At 39.1% G+C, this 24532-nt stretch overlaps 1 protein-coding gene across 1 annotated transcript in view; it reads right to left on the reverse strand.

Annotated features, from left to right (window-relative positions):
• Positions 1-24532, reverse strand: part of LOC126088113 (golgin subfamily A member 8Q-like) — a 202781-nt gene that overhangs the window by 5178 nt on the left and 173071 nt on the right. The window contains exon 7 of the mRNA XM_049906211.1: positions 13647-13888. Within this exon, the coding sequence (XP_049762168.1) occupies positions 13647-13888 (242 nt within the window). The remainder of the gene's footprint in view (positions 1-13646; positions 13889-24532) is intronic.

The following is a 24532-nucleotide window of genomic DNA, read 5'->3' on the forward strand; positions in this document are numbered from 1 at the left end:
AAAAGAAATACACAAATTATGAAAAAATTGTAATGACTAGGATTGTTATAAGGTACTCCCCATCATGCAACATATTGTGGCTTATGGAGTAAGTATGTAGATATAGACAAATGTCCTAACAAACTAGTTACATCTTTCCACACTAACACTAAATAACTGCTATTTATCTACAAGAACAAGCTCCATTTTTATATGACCACACTGACTTATATCAAAGAATATCTGTTACCTACATTCTGCAGTATATAGAAGTAAAGAATAGATGCGTTTGAAATGTAGTGTTGCAGAAGAAGTATAGATGCATAGACTCGATAACTAATGAGGTCATCATAATCTACTGTTTGTAGCCTCTGGCTGAGTCCACTTAGAACATACGCCTCTCCATCTATTTCAGTCCTCCTCCCATGCTTCTCTCTCCCAGAATTCTTCTCTCTCCATCATGCATTCCTCCAGTCCAAAGATCCATGTCTCGCAATCTTCTTCCAAGTCGCTTGTCTCCTATCTTCATTTCTTGGGCCTGTCTTGGTATCCTGCCAATTCCCATTCTTTTAACATGCCTGTACTATCTTAATCATACCTTTTTTGTGATCTCTTGCATGTACTTCTCTTTCATTATTTTTCCCCAACCATTTTCCTAATAAGTCCTGTTCTGCTTCTTTAAAAATTCAAATTGCAAGACTGTATCCTGCTCACCTGCCTTTTCTTCAGTACTCACATTTCTGATGCATATTGAGTAGTGGAGCATAATTGCATTTTTGTGATACCTCCTTGCTCCAGACCAGGCTACTCACACTCTTGAGGAAACCATGGGGTCGCCTTAATCTTTCGCTGATTTCCTTTTGATTACTTTCTCTGTCTTCTATTATGCCCCACAGGTACTTCAAACTTTTCACTTTCTTTATTACTCGCCATCTAGTACTTACGTCCATTCCGTTTGACTCATTATTTCCCTCTCAGTCCTCCTCCTACTATCTCCCATATTCACTTTTTCAGAATATTCTCAAAAGTCTTTGCAGTATGGCACATCAAAGTGACTCCCCTATAATTCTGATATAGTTTCCCACAACCCTTCTCAAAAACCGGCACTATGATTCCTTTTTTCCAGTTTTCAGACGTTCTCCTTTCTTTCCATATTGTTCTCATAACCCAACAGACCCATTGTGCCCCAACTGCTCTAATAATCTCCACAATTACTTCCTCTAGTTCAGGTGCTTTTCCTCCTTCCATAGTCTTTATTGCTTCTGGACTTCTGTCCATGTTAAGTCCATCTCAACATTCTCATTGTCCTCTTTCATACTTCCACTGGGGTTTAGTAACTCTTTGAAATAGTCTTTCCACATCTTCTTGATTTTCTGTGTATTCTCGACTTTCTTTCCTTTTTTATTAATCATCCTGACATTTTCCATCATACCTCTCTCCTTATCCTTTACCGTTTCATAAACGACCTTCTTACTCCCCTCACTGTCCTCACCCATCAATTTCCTCCTCTCTCTTTCTACCATGCTCTTAGCCATTTTATCCTTCTCAATGTATTCCTTTCTTGCTTCCTTACTCTACCATTCCACAAGGATGTTTCTAACTATAACTACTAAAACATGGAGGTCACTTTCTATGGCTTCAGTAGGTATTGCTTTGACATCTATCACTGTCCCCCTTGTGTTGTGGTCACATACACATCTGATCAAAAGCATCCAGACAACCGTTAGCGGACATTAATAAGGGTACATCCACCCTTCATCTTTATGGCAGCTTGAACCATGCTGAGGTCTCTTTCAACGAGGTGCTCGAATGTGTTCTGGCATAATGCCAAGCACTGGCACGTCGGCCTGGAATGTTACAGCAGAGAAGGCTGTGAGACAACATCAGCCAATAGTATGCTGACAGACCCCTGTCTAGGATGACACCAAGATAGGAGCAGCTTCTACACGAACAGAATATGGAGTGCTACACCGCCTAGCTGTGGCCTGAGTTGTAGATGAGCCGTCCTCCGAAAGCTACAGCAGTGACTTATGAACTGTATTGTTTTGCTTGCACTGGAATGTATATACTGAAGGACATTGATTATTTGCACGTCACCATTTGCTTGTGACACACCTATGTGATTACACAAAGTTAAGTATTGTCAGTTATCTTTTGTAATAAACTCCATTAATACGATTTGCTTCAATTGTTGTCTAGCAATCCGAGAAAGCAGTTTTCCTAGGCACCCTATATAGACAAGTGGGCAGAACACAACAGAATGTCTGTAGAAGAATGGCAGCCCATTCTTCCTCAGGAGCTGAAACCAGATAAGGAACTGATGCTGGACACTGAGATCTGGAGTAAAGTCAATGTTCCAACTCATCCCAAAGCTTTTCCATTGGGTTCAGGCCAGTACGCTCAGCAGGCCTAGCTACTTCAAGAATGATATTTTTTGTCTACAAACCATTGCCTTACAGATGCTGCTTTATGGCACTTCTCTGAACTCTCCCTCTAGTATATGCAGTACACAATGCTGTAAAATGTGTTCATACCCTTCCCCATTTAGTGGTTTCTTAAGAACAATAAGTGCACCACACCATTCTCATGTAAAATGCCCTGGTTTTATGGTACCATAAAACCACCTCCCCTGCATTTCCCCTATTGCACCACACGTGACAGTATTCACTAAATGGAAACCCTTCCATTGGATTTTCACAGGGTACGGTATATTTCGTTACTCTGAATCACTTGTTTTCAGCAATTATCCATTGTCCAATGGCATCACTCTACTCTTTACACCACCTCAAGAGTATGTGTGGCTTATGGGGAGCTGCTTGGCCACTGCATCCAATTCTTTCTTACACGATAAACACAGTCACCTTTCTAGCTGTACTGCTGGCAGCACTCTGGTACTCATGAGTGATTCCTTCCACTGATTTCATGTGATGTTTTACAACCACTGTCTGCAGTGCTTGATGGTTCCTATCTGGCCTTGGTTTAGCTGTGTTTGTTCTGTCACAATTCCAGATCACAGTTGACTAGGACAGCTTTCAAAGGGTTGAAATGTCACTGATGGAATTTTACTGTGATAACATATAGCAACTAGCCACATTCAGCGTCAATGAGCTCTCCTAACTGACCCATTCTGCTGTTACAGCCTCTCTAATGATAACGAATACTCCCTGCCTCCTTTTATACTGATGGGTCTGCCTATCATGACATCTAATGGTCAATTCTGCATTACGTAGGTATGTCCAGATGCTTTTGGTCAGATTGTATTATGTAATTTACCGCAGATTTACTTCCCTGATGACTTTCCTCCTTCTTAAATCAATGTTGCCTACTTCTAGTCAATTTCTTTCACAGAAGTATAAAAATTTCCTTCCTTCCCCATTTCTCCTTCCCCACTCTTCCATTCCCATTATTTCCTCAATACCGTTCTCTTTTCTTGCCTACACATGCATTTAGATCTCATGTTATCATTATCTTTAGAGGTGCAGAAGAAGTTTCATCAAGACCACTTAAGTATTTCAAACAGCAGCAACTAAAGCAAGGAAACTACTGTGGATTTGTCATCTTGAGAATAACTCGATATGGCCACTCCCTTCAGAGTCCCTCCCACCTGGGCATTAACAGAATTGCACTGTGTGGAGGTCACTCAACTGCCTTTGATATGGAGTTGGATGATCCAAGAATAACCCTAGAAATGGCACTTCCCTGTGGATACAGCCAACTGTGACTGCAGAGAACAACGCACAAGGAAAAACTTACTGGTCTGTCAACTACACCCCTGCATCTTGCACTGAAGATCTTCTCCTCGTGACTGATAATAGCTGATGTTGCACGATTTCGGGCAACAATAATTTAGCTTAATAATTTTTATCTCTTTTGTTTTTAATGGTAATTACTATTCACTGTATTTGGTTCCGACTCAAATAAATAATGATCTTCTGTCGGTTAGTTGTCTCTGCATTTCCTCTTCTAAGTTCTCCTTCTCTTAGGCAGAACACACAACTTGTGGTGTATATACTTGCTCAATTTCCATATTCTTTCTTTATACTTTTAGTCTGACCTTCATCATCCTGTCTTATTCTCTACATCTGTTGCTGTAATCCTGCTCTCTCATAATGTTTTCATGATTTCAAATTTGAATAAAGTCCACTAAAATCAAGATACAGTGATGGCAACACTGGCTATTAGCAGTGCAGAGTGTCAAGTTTCATCCCATACATATGTTAGTATACATGTTGTACTGGTCGAAGCAAAATCGTGTGTTTGTGGAGGAGCACTATTTTTACTACAGTGAACCTGATACGTGTGTGTCCAACGTTTGTAAGTAATTCAAGATTCAGTTGTGATATCCAATTCCTGCTAGTCGAACAATATTGAATTGGGTAATAGATTTCTGTGCAAATAACAGTGTATTGAACTGAAGGTCAACCAGCCCTCATCGTTCATTCGAAAATGTTCCAACAAGATGGCATGACATGCCACACATACAACAAGACACTGCAAGTTCTCTGTGAAGCATTTGGTAACTGCATAATTCCCAAATGCACATGTGTTAAATGGGCACCTCATTCACCTGATTTAACCATGTCAGACTTTTACTTATGGGGTTATTTGAAGGCGAGAGTGTACTCAAACCAGCCAAGAAGCTTGGAAACAGTTACAGGATTAAATTCATGATGAAAGTTCCAGAACTGCTTCATAAGTTACTAAACATATATTAAAAAACTGGGTGAAATGTCTTTGAGTATTATGTAGCTGCAAGTGGCTGTCATTTGTCCGATATAGTATTTCATAAGTAAACTTGAATAAATGTTATACCCTGTGTAGCATATTCAACTTTGTTTTGCAATTAGTTAGTGTTATTCAAATCTGAAATCACCAAAACATTGTAAAACACCTTGTAATTACTGCCTCTTCATGTCTTCCTTCTTCCTCATTCTCACTCCAGTGCAGGCTATACAGCATCTACTTCTCAATGCCCTAGTGGCCATTGCAATTGAGCACACAGTACTCAGCTGCATGTTGTGCCACAAGTGGTCAATGTTGTTCTTGGCAACAGTCTTTCATTGGTCATTCATCTTGGCGGAGAGCTGGTTGGTAGTCAAATCAACATAAAAAGTTGTACAGTGTGTGCAGTAGAGTTAGTACATGTCATGGCTGCTTTCACTTGTGGCACAGCCTCCGATGGTGTTGGTTAACACTGTGACATGATTGGCGTAGAAAGTGCTGGGTGGGTGGATTGGCCAGGTCTTGCAACTTGTCCCTCATTTCAGAGCATGATGAGAGATAGTCAAAGCCCTGGCAAAGGATTTATGAGGATTGTACCAAAAGTAAGGTCCACAATGAGCTACAGCCTCGAGGGAAGGTGCCAGGCTAAATCCAACAACAGTGTTGTGTGCAGTGGTTCCCCCACCCTCGAGCCCGCCTGACTGCGATTCACTATGTCGCTCAGTGTTGGCTTGGCAGCTGTCAGAGATGGAAGTGTTGATTGCCGCTCCCACCAAGTGCGAGGTTCGAGCGGTAATCTGGTTTCTCCACACAAGGAAGTTACCACCCATGGAGATTCATCGGCAACTGACTGAGGGTTATGGTGAAGAGTGTCCAAAAATGATGCAGGGCTTTTGCTGAGGGCATGGAAGTTCACAATGAAGAACGCAGCGGAAGACCATCGCTTTTGTATGCGATTGTCCAGAAGATCAGCAGTGAGCTGCTAAAGATTGCAGGGTCACTGTCTGTGAACTTGAACACATTCCTGAAGCTTCCCATGACACAATTGAAAGAATTTTAACAGAAACGTTGGGTTACCACAAGGTGTGTGCTCGTGGGATCCCCTGATGCTGACTGATGAACACAAGGAGCAACGCCTTGACTGTGCTCGCAAGTTTCTTCAATAATGTGAGGGGGGAGTAAACAAGCAGAAATTGTTGGACTCTATTGTCACGAAAGATGAAACTTGGGTGTTTCATTACACCCCCAAAACAAAACAACAATCTTGTCAGCGGCGTCACTCCGGTTCACTGCTACCAAAGAAATTCAAACAAATGCAGTTGGCAGGAAAGGTTATGGTGACTGTGCAAATGTCTGCTTGTGTCTGTGTATGTGCGGTTGGATATGGGTGTGTGTGCGAGTGTATACCTGTCCTTTTTTCCCCCTAAGGTAAGTCTTTCCGCTCTCGGGACTGGAATGACTCCTTACCCTCTCCCTTAAAACCCACATCCTTTCGTCTTTCCCTCCTCTCCTTCCCTCTTTCCTGATGAAGCAACCGTTGGTTGCGAAAGCTTGAATTTTGTGTGTATGTTTGTGTGTCTATCAACCTGCCAGCTATATATATATATATATATATATATATATATATATATATATATATATATATATATATGTCTGCTTGTGTCTGTATATGTGATGATGGATATGTGTGTGTGTGCGAGTGTATACCCGTCCTTTTTTCCCCCTAAGGTAAGTCTTTCCGCTCCCGGGACTGGAATGACTCCTTACCCTCTCCCTTAAAACACACATCCTTTCGTCTTTCCCTCTCCTTCCCTCTTTCCTGATGAGGCAACAGTTTGTTGCGAAAGCTTGAATTTTGTGTGTATGTTTGTGTTCATTTGTGTGTCTGTCGACCTGCCAGCACTTTCATTTGGTAAGTCACATCATCTTTGTTTTTAGATATATTTTTCCTTCGTGGAATGTTTCCTTCTATTATATATATATATATATATATATATATATATATATATATATATATATATATAAACAAAGATGATGTGACTTACCAAGCGAAAGCGCTGGCATGGTAATAGACACACAAACATACACACAAAATTCAAGCTTTCGCAATCAATGGTTGCTTCATCAGGAAAGAGGGAAGGAGAGGGAAAGACGAAAGGATGAAACTCTTTGCCTTTACAAATGTCTGCTTGTGTCTGTGTATGTGCGGATAGGTGTGTGTGTGTGTGTGTGTGTGTGTGTGTGTGTGTGTGTGTGTGCGCGTGCGATTGTATGCCTGTCCTTTTTTCCCCCTAAGGTAAGTCTTTCCGCTCCCGGGATTGGAATGACTTCTTACCCTCTCCCTTAAAACCCACATCCTTTCGTCTTTCCCTCTCCTTCCCTCTTTCCTGATGAAGCAACCGTTGGTTGCGAAAGCTTGAATTTTGTGTGTATGTTTGTGTTTGTTTTTGTGTCTATCAACATGCCAGCGCTTTTGCTTGGTAAGTCACATCATCTTTGTTATCATTCTGTACTACTTGATAAAAAACTTGATATTCATTGTGAAGGTATATGGAATGTTCTAGAAGATCGTGCATTGTCATCATTATCAAGAGATTGTTGTCATTAACAAAATTACGTACAAATACTGGATTGAATGTATCATAAAGAAATTGAAGGGATAAATATTTGGCAGAAAATATTTAAATGCTGTGGAAGTGTTGGCATAGGTGGCTGGCACCTCTAATTACCAAAAGTACAATCAAGTAATGAGTTAACACAAAGAACCTCATTATCTTGAGAAACAGCTTGAAAGTTATTAGCAAATGATATACTTTCATTTGTAATTTATTTTTATGTCTTCCTCTGCAATTAACAGTCCTTGTAATTACATTTCTAATTAACTCTCCAATTGTTTACATCTCACAGTTTTGCAATTTCAGGATTTGAGGCTTTATTTGTAACTTTCTCGTATGCAGTCGGATAAAGCACATGATTTGTAATACCATTACACGTTAATAACCAAATCCAAACTGTAATTAATTAAATAACTAAAATAAGACACTATTGTAATTAAAGTTCAGAATGATTTTCTTATGGAAAATTAAAGATATTACAAGAAAAGATTGTTATTCAAATATTGTATTTTATACCTTATTCGGCTGTAACATCAGTTTCTTTACCTTCTGTAAATTGTAATTGTAACATTGAAATTATACAAAATTAGCAATGGAATATTGTGTGAGCAATTGTTAAAATTCTATATAAGGGAAAGCAGCAAGGCTGTGAGTCAGTTGTTGTTGTTGAGTCTGCTTGAGAGTCTGTTTGTAAAACAGATCAGTGATGTCTGTGAAGTGCTTTGTTTAAATGTGTCGAAAATGCAGTTCTGTTGTCAATAAATAATGAGTAGTTGAAAATTTATTTTCTTTCATCAAAATGAACTCCAGGAAAAAGGTAAGTAATTTTAAGTAACAATTAAGAAGAATGTAGTATCGTTACAATAAGACCAGGATTTTCTTGGGTTCTCTGCCAGATCTTTAGCTAAGGTGTGACTGTGGTAGTTGTTGTATGATTTACACACAGATCTTCTCACAGATGCATGAAACTCTACTAACCTTCGTTTGTTGTCATTTGTGTGCAACAGCCTCTGCTTACTCAGCATCCGTTGAATTTTGTTATTAAACCATGGTGTGTCTTTCACATGCTTTACCCATTTACTAAGCACATAATCCTCCAGGGCACGATTTACAATATGCTTAAGCTTTACCCATAATTCCTCTATATCCATCTTACTGGAACTGTCTAGCAGAAACTCTCTCCTAACCTTTTTGACTGATTTATTAACTTTCTTAATCATCATTGCTATAATGAGATCATGATTGCTAGTCCCCTTTTCCATACTGACATTGTCGATAAGGTCTGGCCTATTTGTAGCTACAAGGTCTAAGACATTTTCCATTGTGTGTGGACTGCCGAGCTAGCTGCTCAAGACAATTTTCAGAAAACATGTTCAAAAGTATTTTGGATGATTGCCTGTCTGTACTCCCCGCAATGAATCCATAGACATCTCAGTCTATACTCGGCAGGTTGAAGTCGCCTCCAACTAGTACTGTATGACCTGGATATTTATAGAGTTTCTTTGAATGTCTCTAGAACTGACAGCAGAATCGGGTGCCTGTTAGAAACATCCAACAATTAACTTGGTTTCACTTACTATACGTAACCAGATGACTTCACTGTCACACTCAACTTTGATCTCAATGGAAACAATATTTTTGTCAACTGCAGTCAACTCTCCCTTCTATGGCCTCTAATCTGTCTTTCGAATATAAGTTCCATGAATCACTAAATATCACAGAGCTTTCCACTTCGGGTATCAGCCAGCTCTCAGTCCCAAGAATAATCTGAGTGCGAGAACTTTCCTGGAGGGCACTAAATTCAGGAACTTTACTATGAATACTTTTGACAGTTTACTGGTAAAACTGTGACAATTGAAGTGTCTTTATTCTGAATGCCGTTTGACTTCCCTTGCCACATATCAACTGGTGAGTGTTAATAAGACCACTTTGAGTTCCATGGGCTGCAGGTCATCAGATAGAAGCCTGGTCTGAAGTTTCAGAAATCAGTTCCTCCCAAACCCTCCCGGCCTTCAGTCAGTACACAAGGGAACATAGACGCTATTCCAGCAGTCCAACAAATATCTCAGCATCATATAGGTGATCATCATTCACAAATGCAACAGTCCATGTCACAACATCAACAGGCGCCATGAAAAGGACACATTGCTTCTGTGTGTAACTCTCCTCCAAACCGTGTAACTCTCTTCCAAAACTCAATGAGGATGACAAAAACATGGATGTGAACAGTGTGTCAGCAGTGATGATGTCTCCAAGCAATTTATACATTGAAGTGCATGTGTTTAACAGACCATTGAGAATGCAGGTGGACATGAGTGCAGCACCAGCATTGGTGAATTCACAAACTTATGTGGGGTTGAGTTCTCCCCCTCTGGCTCCAGTGTCACAGAGGCTGCTGAGTTATAACAAACAGATTTCCATTCTTGGATAGTTTTCTGCAATTGTTACTTACAAAACTGTGGTTTGTTCTTTAACATTCATAGTTGTTGCAATGCTTATAATGAAAATCTGTTTGGACTGGATGCTTTTAAACTTTTTTGATTCTCCCTCGATGACAATGTGCATTTGGTTTCTGATCAAGTTCCATACCAACAGTTAGACACTATCTGCGAATTTTCCTATTATTTTCAGCAGGACTGGGCTGTGCAACAGAATTTCAGGCTCATTTTATGATGAAACAGCATACCTGCCCCGTTTTTTCTGGGCCTGCCCAGTACCAGTAACTGTACATGATCAAGTAAAAGCACAATCATATTCAATTCCTTCATGTTATTTGACCTATTTCTCCCACTGAATGGTCAACACCACTGCTGATAGTTAAGAAACCTATGGGCAAATTACACCTCTCCAGTGATTTTTAAAAAATCAATTAATGCACAGTTAATCACTGATACCTATCCTTCACCACGCACTGACAAGCTGCTACCAAATTATCAGATGGCAATTATTTTTCAAAGATTGACTTAGCATTTGCATATTTACAGCTGCCGCTAGATGAGGAATCAAACGCCTTCTATTTATTAATACATCATTTGGGTTTTAGCAAAATGAGCGTTTGCCTCTTTTGGGTGCACCAGTGCACCAGTTATTTTTCAACACTTTTCAGAGCAACTTGTTGCAACAGTTCCAGGCTGCATGAACTATTTAGATGACACACTAGTGTCTGGTGCCCCTACATAGGAACATTTGAGAAATCTTCATGCTCTATTTTCTGTTTTACAGTCTGGAGGGTTAAAGTGCAATTTGGACAAGACACAGTTTTTTCAGCCACCCATTATTTATTTAGGTTTTGAAGTGTCACATGCTGGCATTAAACCACTTGCCACCATACTAATTCTATTGCTGCATTGCCACATCCTACATGCATCAAGGAATTATAGGCATTTTCATTTTCAGGCAAAACTGTGTACTACCAAAAATTCATACTGGACACTGCTACTGTGGCACAACCACTCCAAGTATTATTACATAAAGATGTTCCTTTCCAATGGTCCCAGGCTTGTGACTGGGCATTCAAGTTGTTGAAATCCAAGCTGCAGCCAGCCTCTCGTTTGGTTACTTTTCAGCCAGGCCAGCAACTTCTGTTAGCCATGGATGCATCTTAGTTCGACCTTGGTACCATCCTTCCTCATAAGGATGCAGACGGATCAGAACGCCCTACTACATATGCCTCTAAAGCCTTAAACTCAGCATAAGATAATTATTCTCAGATAGAGAAAGAAGCTTTAGCAGTTGTGTGTGCTTTAAAAAAATCATGTTTTTGTATACAGATCTAAGTTTAACCTGACCACAGAATACAAACCACTGGTGTCTGTTTAACCCTTCGATACCCTTGCTGGACAAAGCCGCACATCATTTACAGTGGTGGTCTCTTTTCTTGACACTATATAATTGTGAGTTACATTTTCAACCTACAGCACAACATGCAAATGCTGATGCCTTATCGCGTTTTCCGATTGGTCCAGATCCAGAGTTTGATAAAGAGGAATTGTTCTGTTTTCATTTGGACATGGAAGGTAAAAATGTTGGTGATGGTTTTCTTGTTACTAGCTCTAAAATCGGAGCCACAGTAGTCTCGGATCCTGTTTTAAGTAGTTACTAGCTCTAAAATCGGAGCCACAGTAGTCTCGGATCCTGTTTTAAGTAAAGTTTTTTCTTTTGTGTAACACAGCCGGACAAATCTCAAGGCCGTGCTTCTGATCCTTTAAGAAATTATTTTGCATTACAAAATTGTCTTTCTGTTTGAGATGGAGTTCAGCTATTAGCTACAGAGGACACTGCTCCCCCAGTTGCAGCCCCATCTGCCCTTTGGGTGAGGTTAAGTGTTTATTACATGTGGACCACTGAGGTGTGTCATGTATAAAAGTGTTAACATGCAGAGATGTTTTTTGGAGAGGCATTGATGGGGTTGCAGCCTGCCCACAGTGTGCCACCCATCAGGTGGCCCCTGCATGCATCTGGCCAGCTCTACAGCAGCCTTGGAAATTAATTCATGTAGATTTCGTGGGACCTATCCTGAATTTCTATTGGCTTGTTGTAACTGATGCTTATTCTAAATTTCTGTATGTGGTGCATTGTCTGTCCACTTCCGTGGCAACAACAACTTCAGCTTGGTCAAAAATTTTTAGAATGGACTTTCTTTCGTATATATCAGTTACAGGCAATGACCCCCAGTTCATATCTCATGAATTTGAAGATTTGTAAAGAAAAGTGGTGTCTGCCATTTCACTGCTGCTCCTTTCCACCCTCATCAAACAGGGGAGCAGAACAAGTAGTACAAACATTTAGGACTCAGATGAAAAAAAATATGTTTCATGTGTGGAGGAGGAGGTGGAGATTTCTGTTTAACGTCCCATAGACAACAAGGTCATTAGAGACGGAGTAAAAGCTCGAGTTAGGGAAGGATGGGGAAGGAAAGCAGTTCCCTTTTGAAGGAACCATTCCGGCATTTGCCTTGTGCAATTTAGAGAAATCATGGAAAACCTAAATAAAGATGGCTGGATATGGGGTTGCACAATCATCCTTCCGAATGTGGTTTCGGATGTGACACTGAAAGTGGCTCTTGACTGATTCCTCAGTTCTTATAGGTTTATCCCTGTTGGAGATAAGTCTAGTAGAGTTATTGCACAGCCATCAGCCGCAGACCCCACTACATCTGCTTCAACCGACGCTTGTGCCACAAGACTTCCAATCTGGCAAAGCTGTCTGGGCTTGCAGTTTTGGCTGCTGACCAAAATGGTTACTGGTGGTCATCGAGAGTCACTGTGAACAACGCCTCTGTATCATCCACACTGCTGAGGAGAGGTTGTGACACCTTGACCAGCTATGACCCTGCGTGGGCGGCTGCGTACTGTGAGTGGCTCCATTGTCTTTGCATCCTTCGTTTTCCCACCTGTCTCCTACATTTCAGCTGGGACCCTCGATTTCTCCACCACTCCTGCCAACACCTTCACAACTGTCTCCTCTGCTGTGGGTGCCCCCTTCAGCTGATGGGTGCCAAGACAGGACCTCCCTGGCTCCCGCACTATTGCAGCTGATGCCTCCACTGCTGCCACCTCCATCGTAGTTGGCACCATCTGTTCAGCCGCCTTCACCACAGCCTCCTTCACTGATTTTAGACTCCAGCATGGAAATGGAAGCTACGCCACTGTTGCCTGCCCTACCACATAGTCTCTCACAGGGGTATGGGTGCCACACCTGTCCACGATTGCACCACTTCATACCCTATGGACTGCTGGCAGTGTCTGCATGACTCAGCAACCAACATCAATGACAGGACAAATGGACAAGAGTGCAGTGCCAACTTCTTCACATAGAAAGATGAGTGCTGTAACAACCAAATTTCTGTGTGCACTGCTTTATTACTTGTATATGAAGTTTGCGCTTGACTAGAGGCCACCTGGCCTGCTAGTACGACAGCAATTAGAACTAATGACGATACAGGCAGGAGCTTAAGGCTCCACTGGCGATCTATGTGTATTCTGTTATATGTACTTTGTCTCTCATGTGTTTACGCTTTTTCATGTTAAAGTTACAGTCTCATTCAGTTATAAAAACTCTATTAATCTGTCTGAATTCTCCACATCAAATGAATATTTATATACATTATTCAAATACAGAAGATTATAACAACTGTCAAAAAAGAGTAAATTTTCCTACACAGCACAGGTGGCCTGATCTCATAAATGCTCTCATACTACTTACTGTGTGATAACATGACAGCTCTTCACATTGAAAAGCAACATTTCAATACTATACTAATGTGTTTGATTATAATCTATCTTGTATATTTCACACAGCAGTAAAGAATCTTAAAAAAAAGATACATACTTGAGTTCTTTCTTTATAGCTGCCACTTCATTACAGAGACAAGATTTATCAGATTCAAGTTGTGATATATATTTTTCCTTCATGCTTAATTCTGATGAAACACAGCTTAGTTGCTGAGACACATTTTCCTCCAGCTGTTGGAAATGAACTTGTGCTCTGAGTGCATCTTCTAAGGCAGCTTGCAATTGTGCATTTCCATCACGCTCAGCTGATAGTTGCGACTGCAGCTCGTGGGCTGATACCTGGGTTGAAATTATTTTTGGCTCCATGAGTTTTTTATAATGGAATCAGTACTTACAGTTAATTTTATAAACTTTTTCTTTGCTGCTTATTTATTCACATGTCATCTCTGTTCTGTCATCCACAAAGGAACTGCACTATATTCCTTGCCAATACTGAATGGAAAATTGTAATTGTTTAATTATGTAATTTTGTGATAATTTGCTGAGTTTGTTTTGAATTTTATAAGTTGCAAATTCTCTTTACTTGTTTAGGCAATGCAGAGTATATCTATAGTAGAAAGTTATGTGAAATGGTTGATCCCCTCAGAATATGGGCAAACTTATAAAATGTTTACAGATATTCATAGCATACATTTTGCCTCACACACTGAAGCTGGAAGAGGGAGGAAAAAGAAAAGTGTTAAAAGCACTGAATGTGAGCATACATTATTGAGGATCTAAAGCACAGAGAAAGAAGAAAGTACATGTCAAAATGGTAGTGTAAGTGTCCAAAAAAGACATTAAAGCAACATTGAAAAGTAATGCCACTTCACACTACAATGAAACTATGCAGTGTACTCTCTGTCAAAGAGAGCAAAGAATCTGGCTTGAAGAAAGAGTTTGTGAGTAAGTTTCCCACTTTAGTTTGCCAATTTGGAATGCATGCCAGCATCACTCCAGTACTGGTGGGAATTGTTATCTACACAGCCACCACAGCAAAAGTGGGCTGGAGACAGTGACCAGAAAAACTTCATCCTTATGTAGAAAGGATAAATTACTCAGACATGAAAGTGCTCAATACTCAACCTACAAACAACAAAAATCTTGTTCCTGAAAGACAAAAATTTAAGAACAACTTGAAAGAATATCTGTTACAAAATTCATTCTACTTAGGCGAATTTTTTAGCATAAGTGAGTGCATGCATGTAGTTCTATTGTACAACTGGAATGCCTGATTATTGTACGCACAAATATAAATTATTTGGTGTTGTATAAGGTATCATTCATTTTCAAGTATTAAGATATTAATAACATGATTGTCTCATAGTCTATACACAAATATTAATTCTGATGTCTTTTTGTATTATGTACCTTACTTATTTTCATGTATTATGATGTTCAAGTAGTTTATGTGGGTATCATAATGAACCTACTATACTTTACCCTACTGTACCTACTATTGTAAATTTTATAAATAATTCATGCTAGTAAATGGTTTAGAAACACTGACTCATTCCAAATCGTCTAATGCTATTGGGATCAATGGAATCATAATAAAGGAAAATAAAACGTAAAGTGAAACCCCTATTTTACGTTTTCATGTGGTCCAAACTTAAAAATGCAAAATTGAGGAAAATGTTAACCCCCCACCCCCAAATATGAGCAAAAACATGTAATTAGCATACAGAATTAAAAATCGCAATCCTCTCCAATGCTCTGTACAAAATCTGTCTAAGTGAGGAAAATTAAAGTACAAAACAATTTTTACACGATAATTTGAGGTAACGAATTTCATCAGTTCTGCAAAAATCACTGGTGCATAACAGCACATAAAAACTTACCAAAAAAACTGAAACTGGTATCTGGGTACAATGTAATCAAGATATTTTCCGACATGCTACAACCAAAAATTACACATTCAAAACCTGTGTTTTTGAGATATCATCCTATGTGCTCACGCAGAAAAAAAAGCAAAAATTGATCAACATGTTGAATTAACCAAAAAAATCACAGCAGCTAGGTGGTTAAACCATAAGCATAGATGCAGACATCTGCTTCATGACAAACTTTGTCACCATTGCTGTTATTGTTTAACGCTTTTCTTACAAGCTACATTTCATATGGTCATCACTGTTAAAACTGTTAAAATGTTATTTTAGGGTAGATGGGAGAGACGTGAAAAATAGAATTTACTTCCCCAACTGACATTAAAAGCTTATTAGAAGTCAGCCCAGCGAATTCCTGTACACTGTGTAAAATGTGAATTTGAAAGAAAGCTCAGGTGCTCCAGTTTCACTTCACTTCATGCCCTCTATCACTGCTACCAATCTTTACAATCCACAGTGTGTGGTGTGTGTGTGTGTGTGTGTGTGTGTGTGTGTGTGTGTGTGTGTGTGTTGAACACGAAAGTCTTTAAAATGTGCTATTGCAAAACCCTTGTTTTAAGTATATTCTCAGCACTTCACAATATTCTTTCATCCCTACCTGCACTCCCGTTGTTGAAGGGCCACTCCCCCTCTCCATACATCCAGTATCCGAGATCATTTTATGTATGATAGTGTGGTGTGGCTGTGCTCACTATTGGGTGACTTAACAAGTCACCAGCTAATAAGAGTTCAATAGCCGGAAATGGATGACATTTCCTTGATTATCATAGAGCATATTTTTCAAGACTCAGTGTTTGAATTTAAAAGATGGATGATTGATATTGTTGCTGAGTACAGTACATAGGAAATACACGCAAAAAGATGACACTGAGTTATAAGTGGCACAGAAAAGGTGGTGGGTGGTGGGTGGGACCCTTCATCACATACTGGCTCAGTCCGGAACACTTAGCGACGACTGTCTTGTTTTTCCATTACCGCTGCAACCTAGCAGTAGTTGTATCATAATTGTGCTGTGAAGCTAAATGTTGCAAGTTGTGTTGGCAACACCAATTGTGGATTACGTCAGCATTTCCTCTCTCATGTCTCCCCTCTTCACAATGGCCTAAAATATTCCCTTAACTCCACCACTACCCATGGTGTGAACCATCTGTCTTTTCTGTCAGTCGTTCAGTCACATCAAATGTCAATAGGAAGAAAACAGGACGAGTCGAGTAAGAGCTCAGAATCAAGGTGGACCATACGAGGAAGAGATGTACAATCAGGGAATTTTTCGCATTAATCTTATGGGTTTTTTGCAGGGGCTACGAATTTATGGTGTAGAATCATGGAAAACATAAAACTGCAGAACATAAAATCGAAGTTCCACTGTAGCTGGGATGTAGCATGCAGGCCAGACAGTTTCAATTGCTCACTGCTGATATTAACTCGGGTTAAGCGGGTTTAAACCATATACATGGCATGTATTATTCATTGTGAAATTCCTTACACTGAGAAATGCACAATTTTATAATCAGTGATTTTATGTCTGCTAATATGTGCTGTATTAGTTTACTACGCCACGTACTTTACATACTGAGAAATCAAACAGTGGAGTAATGACAATATTATGTAAACCACTGTGTAGTGGAGATGTAGAGTCACATACAGGCACAACAAGAAGACTGATAAACAAGTAAGCTTTCAGCCAAAAGGCCTTCTTCCAAATTAGACAAAACACACACACACACACACACACACACACACACACACACACACACACATTCATGCAAACATAACTCACACACACACTTGACCATTGTCTCTGGCCAAGGAAGTGGCACTAACCTCTGTGTCCCACTACATGAAGCACAGCTCACAGGATTGCTCCTTCTCTTCAATAAAAAGCAAAGTACTCTTTCAGAAGGTCTCCCTGGACCCTATGTCATGATCTCTGATGGTGGAAAAGTTTCCCAGTTGCGACTAGTATCAGAGGTAATTTCACATTACATCACTCACAAGACAACTTCCTACAATGTAAAAACAACTGTTCTCACAGAACACTTTAATAACGCATCGGCAGACACTCCATCAATGTATGTCGATGCCAAACAGAAAAACTGAGAAACATTACTATCCATCACGACATTTGCATACAACACAGTGAAGTAATACACTATAGGTTTCACACCATTCTTTCGGCTCCATTGTTGAAAACCTAAAATGACAATGGATACACTGTCCCTGTTTCAACCCAACAATACTCAGGTTGACTATGTGAAACACCTCGTCACCAGACAGAAGAAGTAAAACAACTTGCTTACATATGGATCCTGACTACCCGGAGAAAGACAAAATGCTATAACACTGAGCATGAGCCAGTGAGATACAGTCCGACGGACATGTTGTGAATTTTTACCCCTGTACAGAAAGAGGGGCTATCAGGAAAGTTTCTAAAGCATTAGTTCGGACTTTTATCGAATCCTTCTTTGCTTGTCGCACATCACATATGAAGTTGAGGATTATAACTCTTCATCATGAAGACAAAAGCTCAAGAGTCATCGTTAGAACATCACATATGAAGTTGAGGATTATGACTCTTCATCAAGAAGACAAAAGCTCAGAATCATCATTAATGTCATAAGTATGATAGGGGTTTTTCATTTAAGGAAACTGAAGATTGGTTCCACGTTCATAAAGCTTCAATGGGAGGGGCTGCCTTCAATGCTCGTCACAGTGAAGAGTATGTGACAATAAGACCAAAATTCAATGATCTATAAGCATTGCCATACAGACGACTGCCAACAAGATCTAATTCCAGTATACTGTAATTGGCTCTAATGAGAATTTTGGAAAAAGCAGGTCCTATTTCTCCAGGAGAGGGAGCAATGCTGTGAGCCATGCTGCACGCAGTTGGGCATAGTGGTTAGCGTCACTGGTTGGCATGCTGCAAGTTGACTGCTCAACAGTATTAGTCATCCATATTTATCATTCGTGGAAGGTTCTCAGAACTTCTCATGTTTGTATATTCTGGAATATTCAACACCTGTATAAATAACAGCAGTCTCCATCCAGGACTTCAGTTCTGTTCTGTTCTGGTGTTCATTGGTGTTCGTAATTAATGTGCTTTCAGTACTAAGTCTTGTACTGGGTGGTTACAATTAAACTTTCACTACTTGAGCCAGTGTTGGCAGAAAACATTTAAACCAGGATGTATATGACCCGGGACAACCGTGAGATTGGGGAAAAACTTGACTTTTTTTTCATCTGGGAGAAAACCAGGAAAATCCCAGGAATTTTTTAAAATTCCAGGAATTTTTATTGTTTTAGTTTTCAGTTAAACTTTTGTAATGTTGACTGGTAAGAATCGATACTCTAACAAAGGATGTTGCTGTATCCCGCTACTGTAGAATAACACTGCAGCAATAAAACATGAATGAGAGAAAAAAAAACAAAAATAAAGCTTAAATTGCAAAGGAAATGTGCCATATACAACAACAAAACACAGTGCTCATACAAGCGTCTGCCAACAGCAAAATCTGTCAAAGGTTTGAGTGAAATTGTGCAATGCTTCATAACAACAAATTGCCTCTGATGAGCATGACATCACAAATGTTTACATTAGATTCATTTTAGCCATTACAAGCCAGCTCAAGCGACAGCGCAGTTGAGCCGTGTGTGAGTAGTACCTTCTCCCGCTTCTGGCTACAGAAATGTGGCTGCTGGCTGTGTAAGCAGTCACAGCATGCAGCTAGATGAAACTGGGAAAAATTTTATTTATTTATTTAGTTTTGGTCCTGTGACATCTTGTATATATATATAAAACAAATAAGATCAGTACAATGCTGTGGACTACAAATATCTACATTAATACAATGTTACATGTACAACTAGTACTTTAATACACAAATAATTGCCATAAATTGTTTATTAATTTAACATTATAAAATTAAATTCTGTTTCATTATGAGAGGTATTCATTTACAGAGTAGAAACTGTGATCCATCATATATGACTTCAGCTTTTTTTTTTGAACAAGCTGTCTTGCTTTACCAACTTGATGTTGTTAGGAAGGTGGTTATACAATTGTGTGCCTCTAAGAAGGGCCCTCTTCTGGTAGGCTGATGTTCTGGCATATGAGACATGAATGTTATTGCCATTTCTTGTTGTCTAATTGTGCACAGAGCTTTCAGCTGATATGCATTGGAGGTTCTTAAATATTCTCTTACAAATACTATTGTTTCAAATATATATAGGCATGGAAGGTTCAGTATCTTTAGAGTAGGAAAAAGAGAGCGACATGAACCTTGCCTCTTTATGTTGCAGATGATTCTGATAGCTAGTTTCTGGGTTTTGACTACAGGGTGCATTCCCCCAAAATATTATTCCATATCCGGATTGCTGACTGGAAATGTGCCTGTATTACTATTTCTCTATTACAGCTTGTGCTTAGTATCTTTACCATGTAACAGATTGATGATAGCTTGGTTGTAAGAGCTTTAATGTATGGATTCCACTTGAGATCACTCTGCAGATATATTCCTAGGAACTTAACATCATCAACTAATTTTACAATTTTGTTGTTTATTTTCAATGCATGTTCATTTTGTTGTGGGATATATGAAAGTTCATGGCCACTGTTTTCCCAGTGTTAATTATAAGTTTATTTTTTTCAAACCAGTGTGTTAGCTCCAGCAATGATGCATCTGTAGTTAATTGAAGCTCTTTTTGGTCTGACTCTGTAATCAAAATACTGATATCATCTGCAAATAAAGTTTTCTGTTTGCAATGGACAGTGTCATTCAGGTCATCAATATACAAAACAAAGAGGATAGGATCTAATGTTGATTCTTGTGGCACATCATCTTTTATGGTAGTTTTTTCCGATTTGTAAGTTTTTTCTTGAAATGTTTTCAGTTATTGTGTCTTGTTTGAGAACAACTTTTTGTTGCCAGCTAGTAAGATATGATCTAATCCATTCATTTGGGATACCTCGAATTCCCTTTCTTTCCAACTTACATAGTACGATACCATGATCTAAAATGTCAAATGCTTTGGATAGGTCCAAGAATATTCCAGTAGCCATTTCCTTTTCATCTACAGCTTTTAGAATGGAGTGCAAATATTCATAAACTGCTGTGATTGTGGGTCTAGTTTGCCTGAATCCATGCTGATGATTTGACAGCAATGAGTTTTTGTTAACAAACTCTAGCAACCTATTATAAAAGAGCTTCTCAAAGATCTTTGAGAAGACACTAAGGTGTGCTACAGGTCTGTAATTGTTAAAATTCGTGTGTGTGTGTGTGTGTGTGTGTGTGTGTGTGTAGAAATTCAGGATAGGTCCCACGAAATCTACATGAATTAATTTCCAAGGCTGCTGTAGAGCTGGCCAGATGCATGCAGGGGCCTCCTGATGGGTGGCACACTATGGGCAGGCTGCAACCCCATCAATGCCTCTCCAAAAACTTAGGCCACATTCAAAAGCACGTAGTATAAGATATTTATTGATTTGAAGAATATAATGTGGACCAATAATTACTCTTAGAAAAAGCTATTTCTCAAGCTGCCTTCCATTAGGAATGCGTGTGCACTCAGTGACTGTGATATGACCTTCAAATGCTAGAGTTTTATTAGGCAAAACTAGACTTTCACTAGTGCCTATCAATTATCAATGCACTATTTCATAATATCAATACATGTTCTAGTGTGTCAGTCCCCTGTTGTTCGGACTTCTGTCACAGTTCATTCAAGACTACTGTATATCCAGTGTATATACAGTAGTCTTGAACGAACTGTGACAGAAGCTCAAACAACAGGGGCTGATGTACTAGGACATGTATTGATACTTGAAATAGTGCATTGATAATGGCTAGGCACTAGCCAAAATCTAGATCTGTCTAATATAACCTGAAAGAAAAGGACAATGGACTGGTCTGCTCTATCATTTTAAAGAAGCTACTTACTCTTTGATTTTCTAACTGTTTCATTTTTGTGAAAATGCTTTTATTGTTTAATATGCCCCACACAATACATTTCAATGTGACGAATACAATGCTTCTACAATCCTCAAAGTGTTTAATCCATACTTCCATACAAGTTCATTGCATTTCAGCTGTTGAGCATCAGGCATATCTTTTAGCTTCCTAGACACCTGAAGACTCATGATGATGGTGTTATTAGAATGCTGTATGGTGAAGAATCATGCCTTTACATGTAGAACATGGTAGACTTTTAGTGAGCCTGGATTTGATTACAATATGCAAGCATATCCACTGGTAACAGGCACACATGTATGGGTAGATGATGTTGTTGCACCCAAACTGCGCATTCCTTATTTTCTTTCTTTTTTGAGTTGTATGTTTGTTACTCCTTTCCCAAAGAGACTGGGTGGATTTGGATGAACCTTTATTCCAAAAAAAGGTCATTGTTCCTGTGGGGTGGTCAACATGACTACTGTTCCTGTGGAATGGGTAATGTGACTAAAAAGTCATTCATGGAAGTTAAATATATACATCAAAGAGATAACTTTTATAATGGTGCAGAAACATGGATAGTGCATTTCAGAATTAACATTTCTTTATAAATAACTGGTAAATAGTGAGTAATTCTGTGGGGAATGGCTAGTGACATTATAAGTTATGCAGGGACAATGAAGTTTTCCCCTTCTGATTATTTTATTTCATGGGGCTGTAAGTGAGAAAAAGTTTATAAAAGTTTTGAAATTAAATTTGAAGTTTTTTGGAAGTTGATAATTGCTCTCATCAAACACTGGATGAACACAGTCTGGGTAATCTTTATACTGTGAGTTACCCTGACTCTAGACCTACACACAGTTCCGAACTTTACTACCTGACTTATTGTGTTAAACCTTTAACATAAGATTATATCTCTTGGTATGTAGATTATGACAGAATTTTAATTTTTTAAATTTGGCCAATGATCTGGAATGCATGGGTTGTGCAATGACCACTATTGGGTAGTGGGAGCCATTTTCATGTTTGTCAGGAGGTGTTCAACACTCATCTGCTGTGGCTGGGTTTGGAAGATGGCGAAGAATACTGGATATGTTTTGGATGGCTACAGCAAAACCACTGGTCAAAATAACAATTCTTTAATATTCCATTAGACTTGGCTAATTATACATGCATGTCCTCATCCAGCACAAGGCCTAGCGTCATCCTGTGTTGTCTTTGTGTCAAAGTGGCATGTATAACATATGACCTGGCAGTGTATAACCCATCTCATTGTATCCGCTCTACCAAATACTTAAACTTATCAACTCTTTTGATGCTTCTGTGTTGCATTTGCAAATATTTTTCTCTATTGTGTTTATGTTCAATGTATTGAATTTTTTCATGTGATATTAGTAATCTGGTTTTAGCTGCAGTTTTATGGAGTGTTTCTATCATTATCTTTGCATCTGTTTTGTCCTTAGAAATTACTGCAGTATTGTCAGCAAAAGCGAGACATTTCACCTCAGATCTTCCTCTTCCTTGTCCTAGATGGATTACTTCGATGTTTTTCTCTTGTAGTTCATTATCCCACTCTCTCATGAGCTTGTCTAAGACCAGACTGAAGAGGATCAGTGAGAGCCCTTTTCCCTGCCAAACACCTGTGTTAATTGTGAAGGGTTCAGAAACTTCTCCTAGAAATTTAATTTGTGAAGTTGTGTTGTGAGTGTTTTTTTGACTAATTGTCTCGTGGTTCTGTTGATACCTGCTTCTTCCAGTGTTAGGAATACTGTCTGTCTACAGAATCATATGCTTTTTTTAAAAAATCAATTAATGTAATGAACTGTGTTAAGGTTCCACATTGTTCTGATTCTGAGGATAGTTTTCAAGATAAAAATTTGCTTTGGCCATGATCTATTTTTTCTGAACCTTGCTTGGTACTCACCAATTGTGTGCTCTGTTTGATTTTGACATTACTTTGTAGGTGATTAGAAGTAGAGATATGCCTCGGTAACTGTTGGTGTCTGTCCTGTCACCCTTCTTATGTAGCACAGATAGATTACAGCTTATTTCCAGTCGTACGGTATTCTTTTTTTCTCCCAGCAATCTTCAATACCCTAATAAATGGTTTCAGCTATCCCCTTCCCTTGCAGTTTTCACATCTCAGCTACATCTCAGCTAATACGCCGTCTTCACCTGGTTCTTTGTTGTTTTTCAGCTGGCCATATAGTATAGTTCAATTTGATGCAGTGATGGTGGTTCTGAAGGTGGGTTTTTCTTTTCGAGGCTGTCTGAAAATTGGTCATCATGTTGGTTCTTCACAGTTTAGAGGCTTTTCGAAGTATTTTGCTAGTAACTCACAATTGTCTATGTCATTGGTAATCTGTTTGCCTATTGAATCTTTGAAGTGTAGGCTCATCGGCTTGTAATCTGTTATTTCTTCTTTGAAAAATTTAAGTCTCTAGTGTTGTTCTGTCTGAAATTTGTATCTCTTTCCTCTAATCATTTTTTATCATATTTACGTTTCTCTGTTTGAATAATTTTTGATGTCTCTTTTCTGATCTCAGTGAATTTGTTCCACTTTGATTCCTTCTTGCAGGAGTTCCAATTTTTCCAAGCAGTTACTCTATGCTTTATTGCCTCATCACATACCTTATTCCACCACCTATGTTTCCTTCTTCTTTGTAGTTGTTCTAGTTCTTTCACCATTTCGATCACTGCTTCTCTGATTTAGTTTCCAGTTTACCATCTTTGTGTAAAGCTTTTTTAATGAATTTGCTCCTGTTCTCTGACAGGTTGGAGTTTGGTCTTTTAGGTTAAAATTTGGCTTTGATTTCTGTTACATGATTTCCCTATGGTTTTGTTTAGTTATTGCCACATGATCCAGTTGATATGAGCCTAAATGTGTATTAGGAGAAGACCAGGTCTTCTTTCTCCTTGGTAATTTCCTGAAAAAGGTTGACATCAGTTTTAAGTCAAATTGTCTGCAGAAGTTGATGACCCTTTCTCCATTCTTATTGTTGCATGAACCATGGACCTTGCCATTGGTGGGGAGGCTTGTGTGCCTCAGTGATACAGATGGCCATACCGTAGGGGCAACCACAATGGAGAGGTATCTGTTGAGAGGCCAG

Source organism: Schistocerca cancellata, chromosome 6 (assembly GCF_023864275.1).
Source record: "Schistocerca cancellata isolate TAMUIC-IGC-003103 chromosome 6, iqSchCanc2.1, whole genome shotgun sequence".
NCBI lineage: Eukaryota > Metazoa > Arthropoda > Insecta > Orthoptera > Acrididae > Schistocerca > Schistocerca cancellata.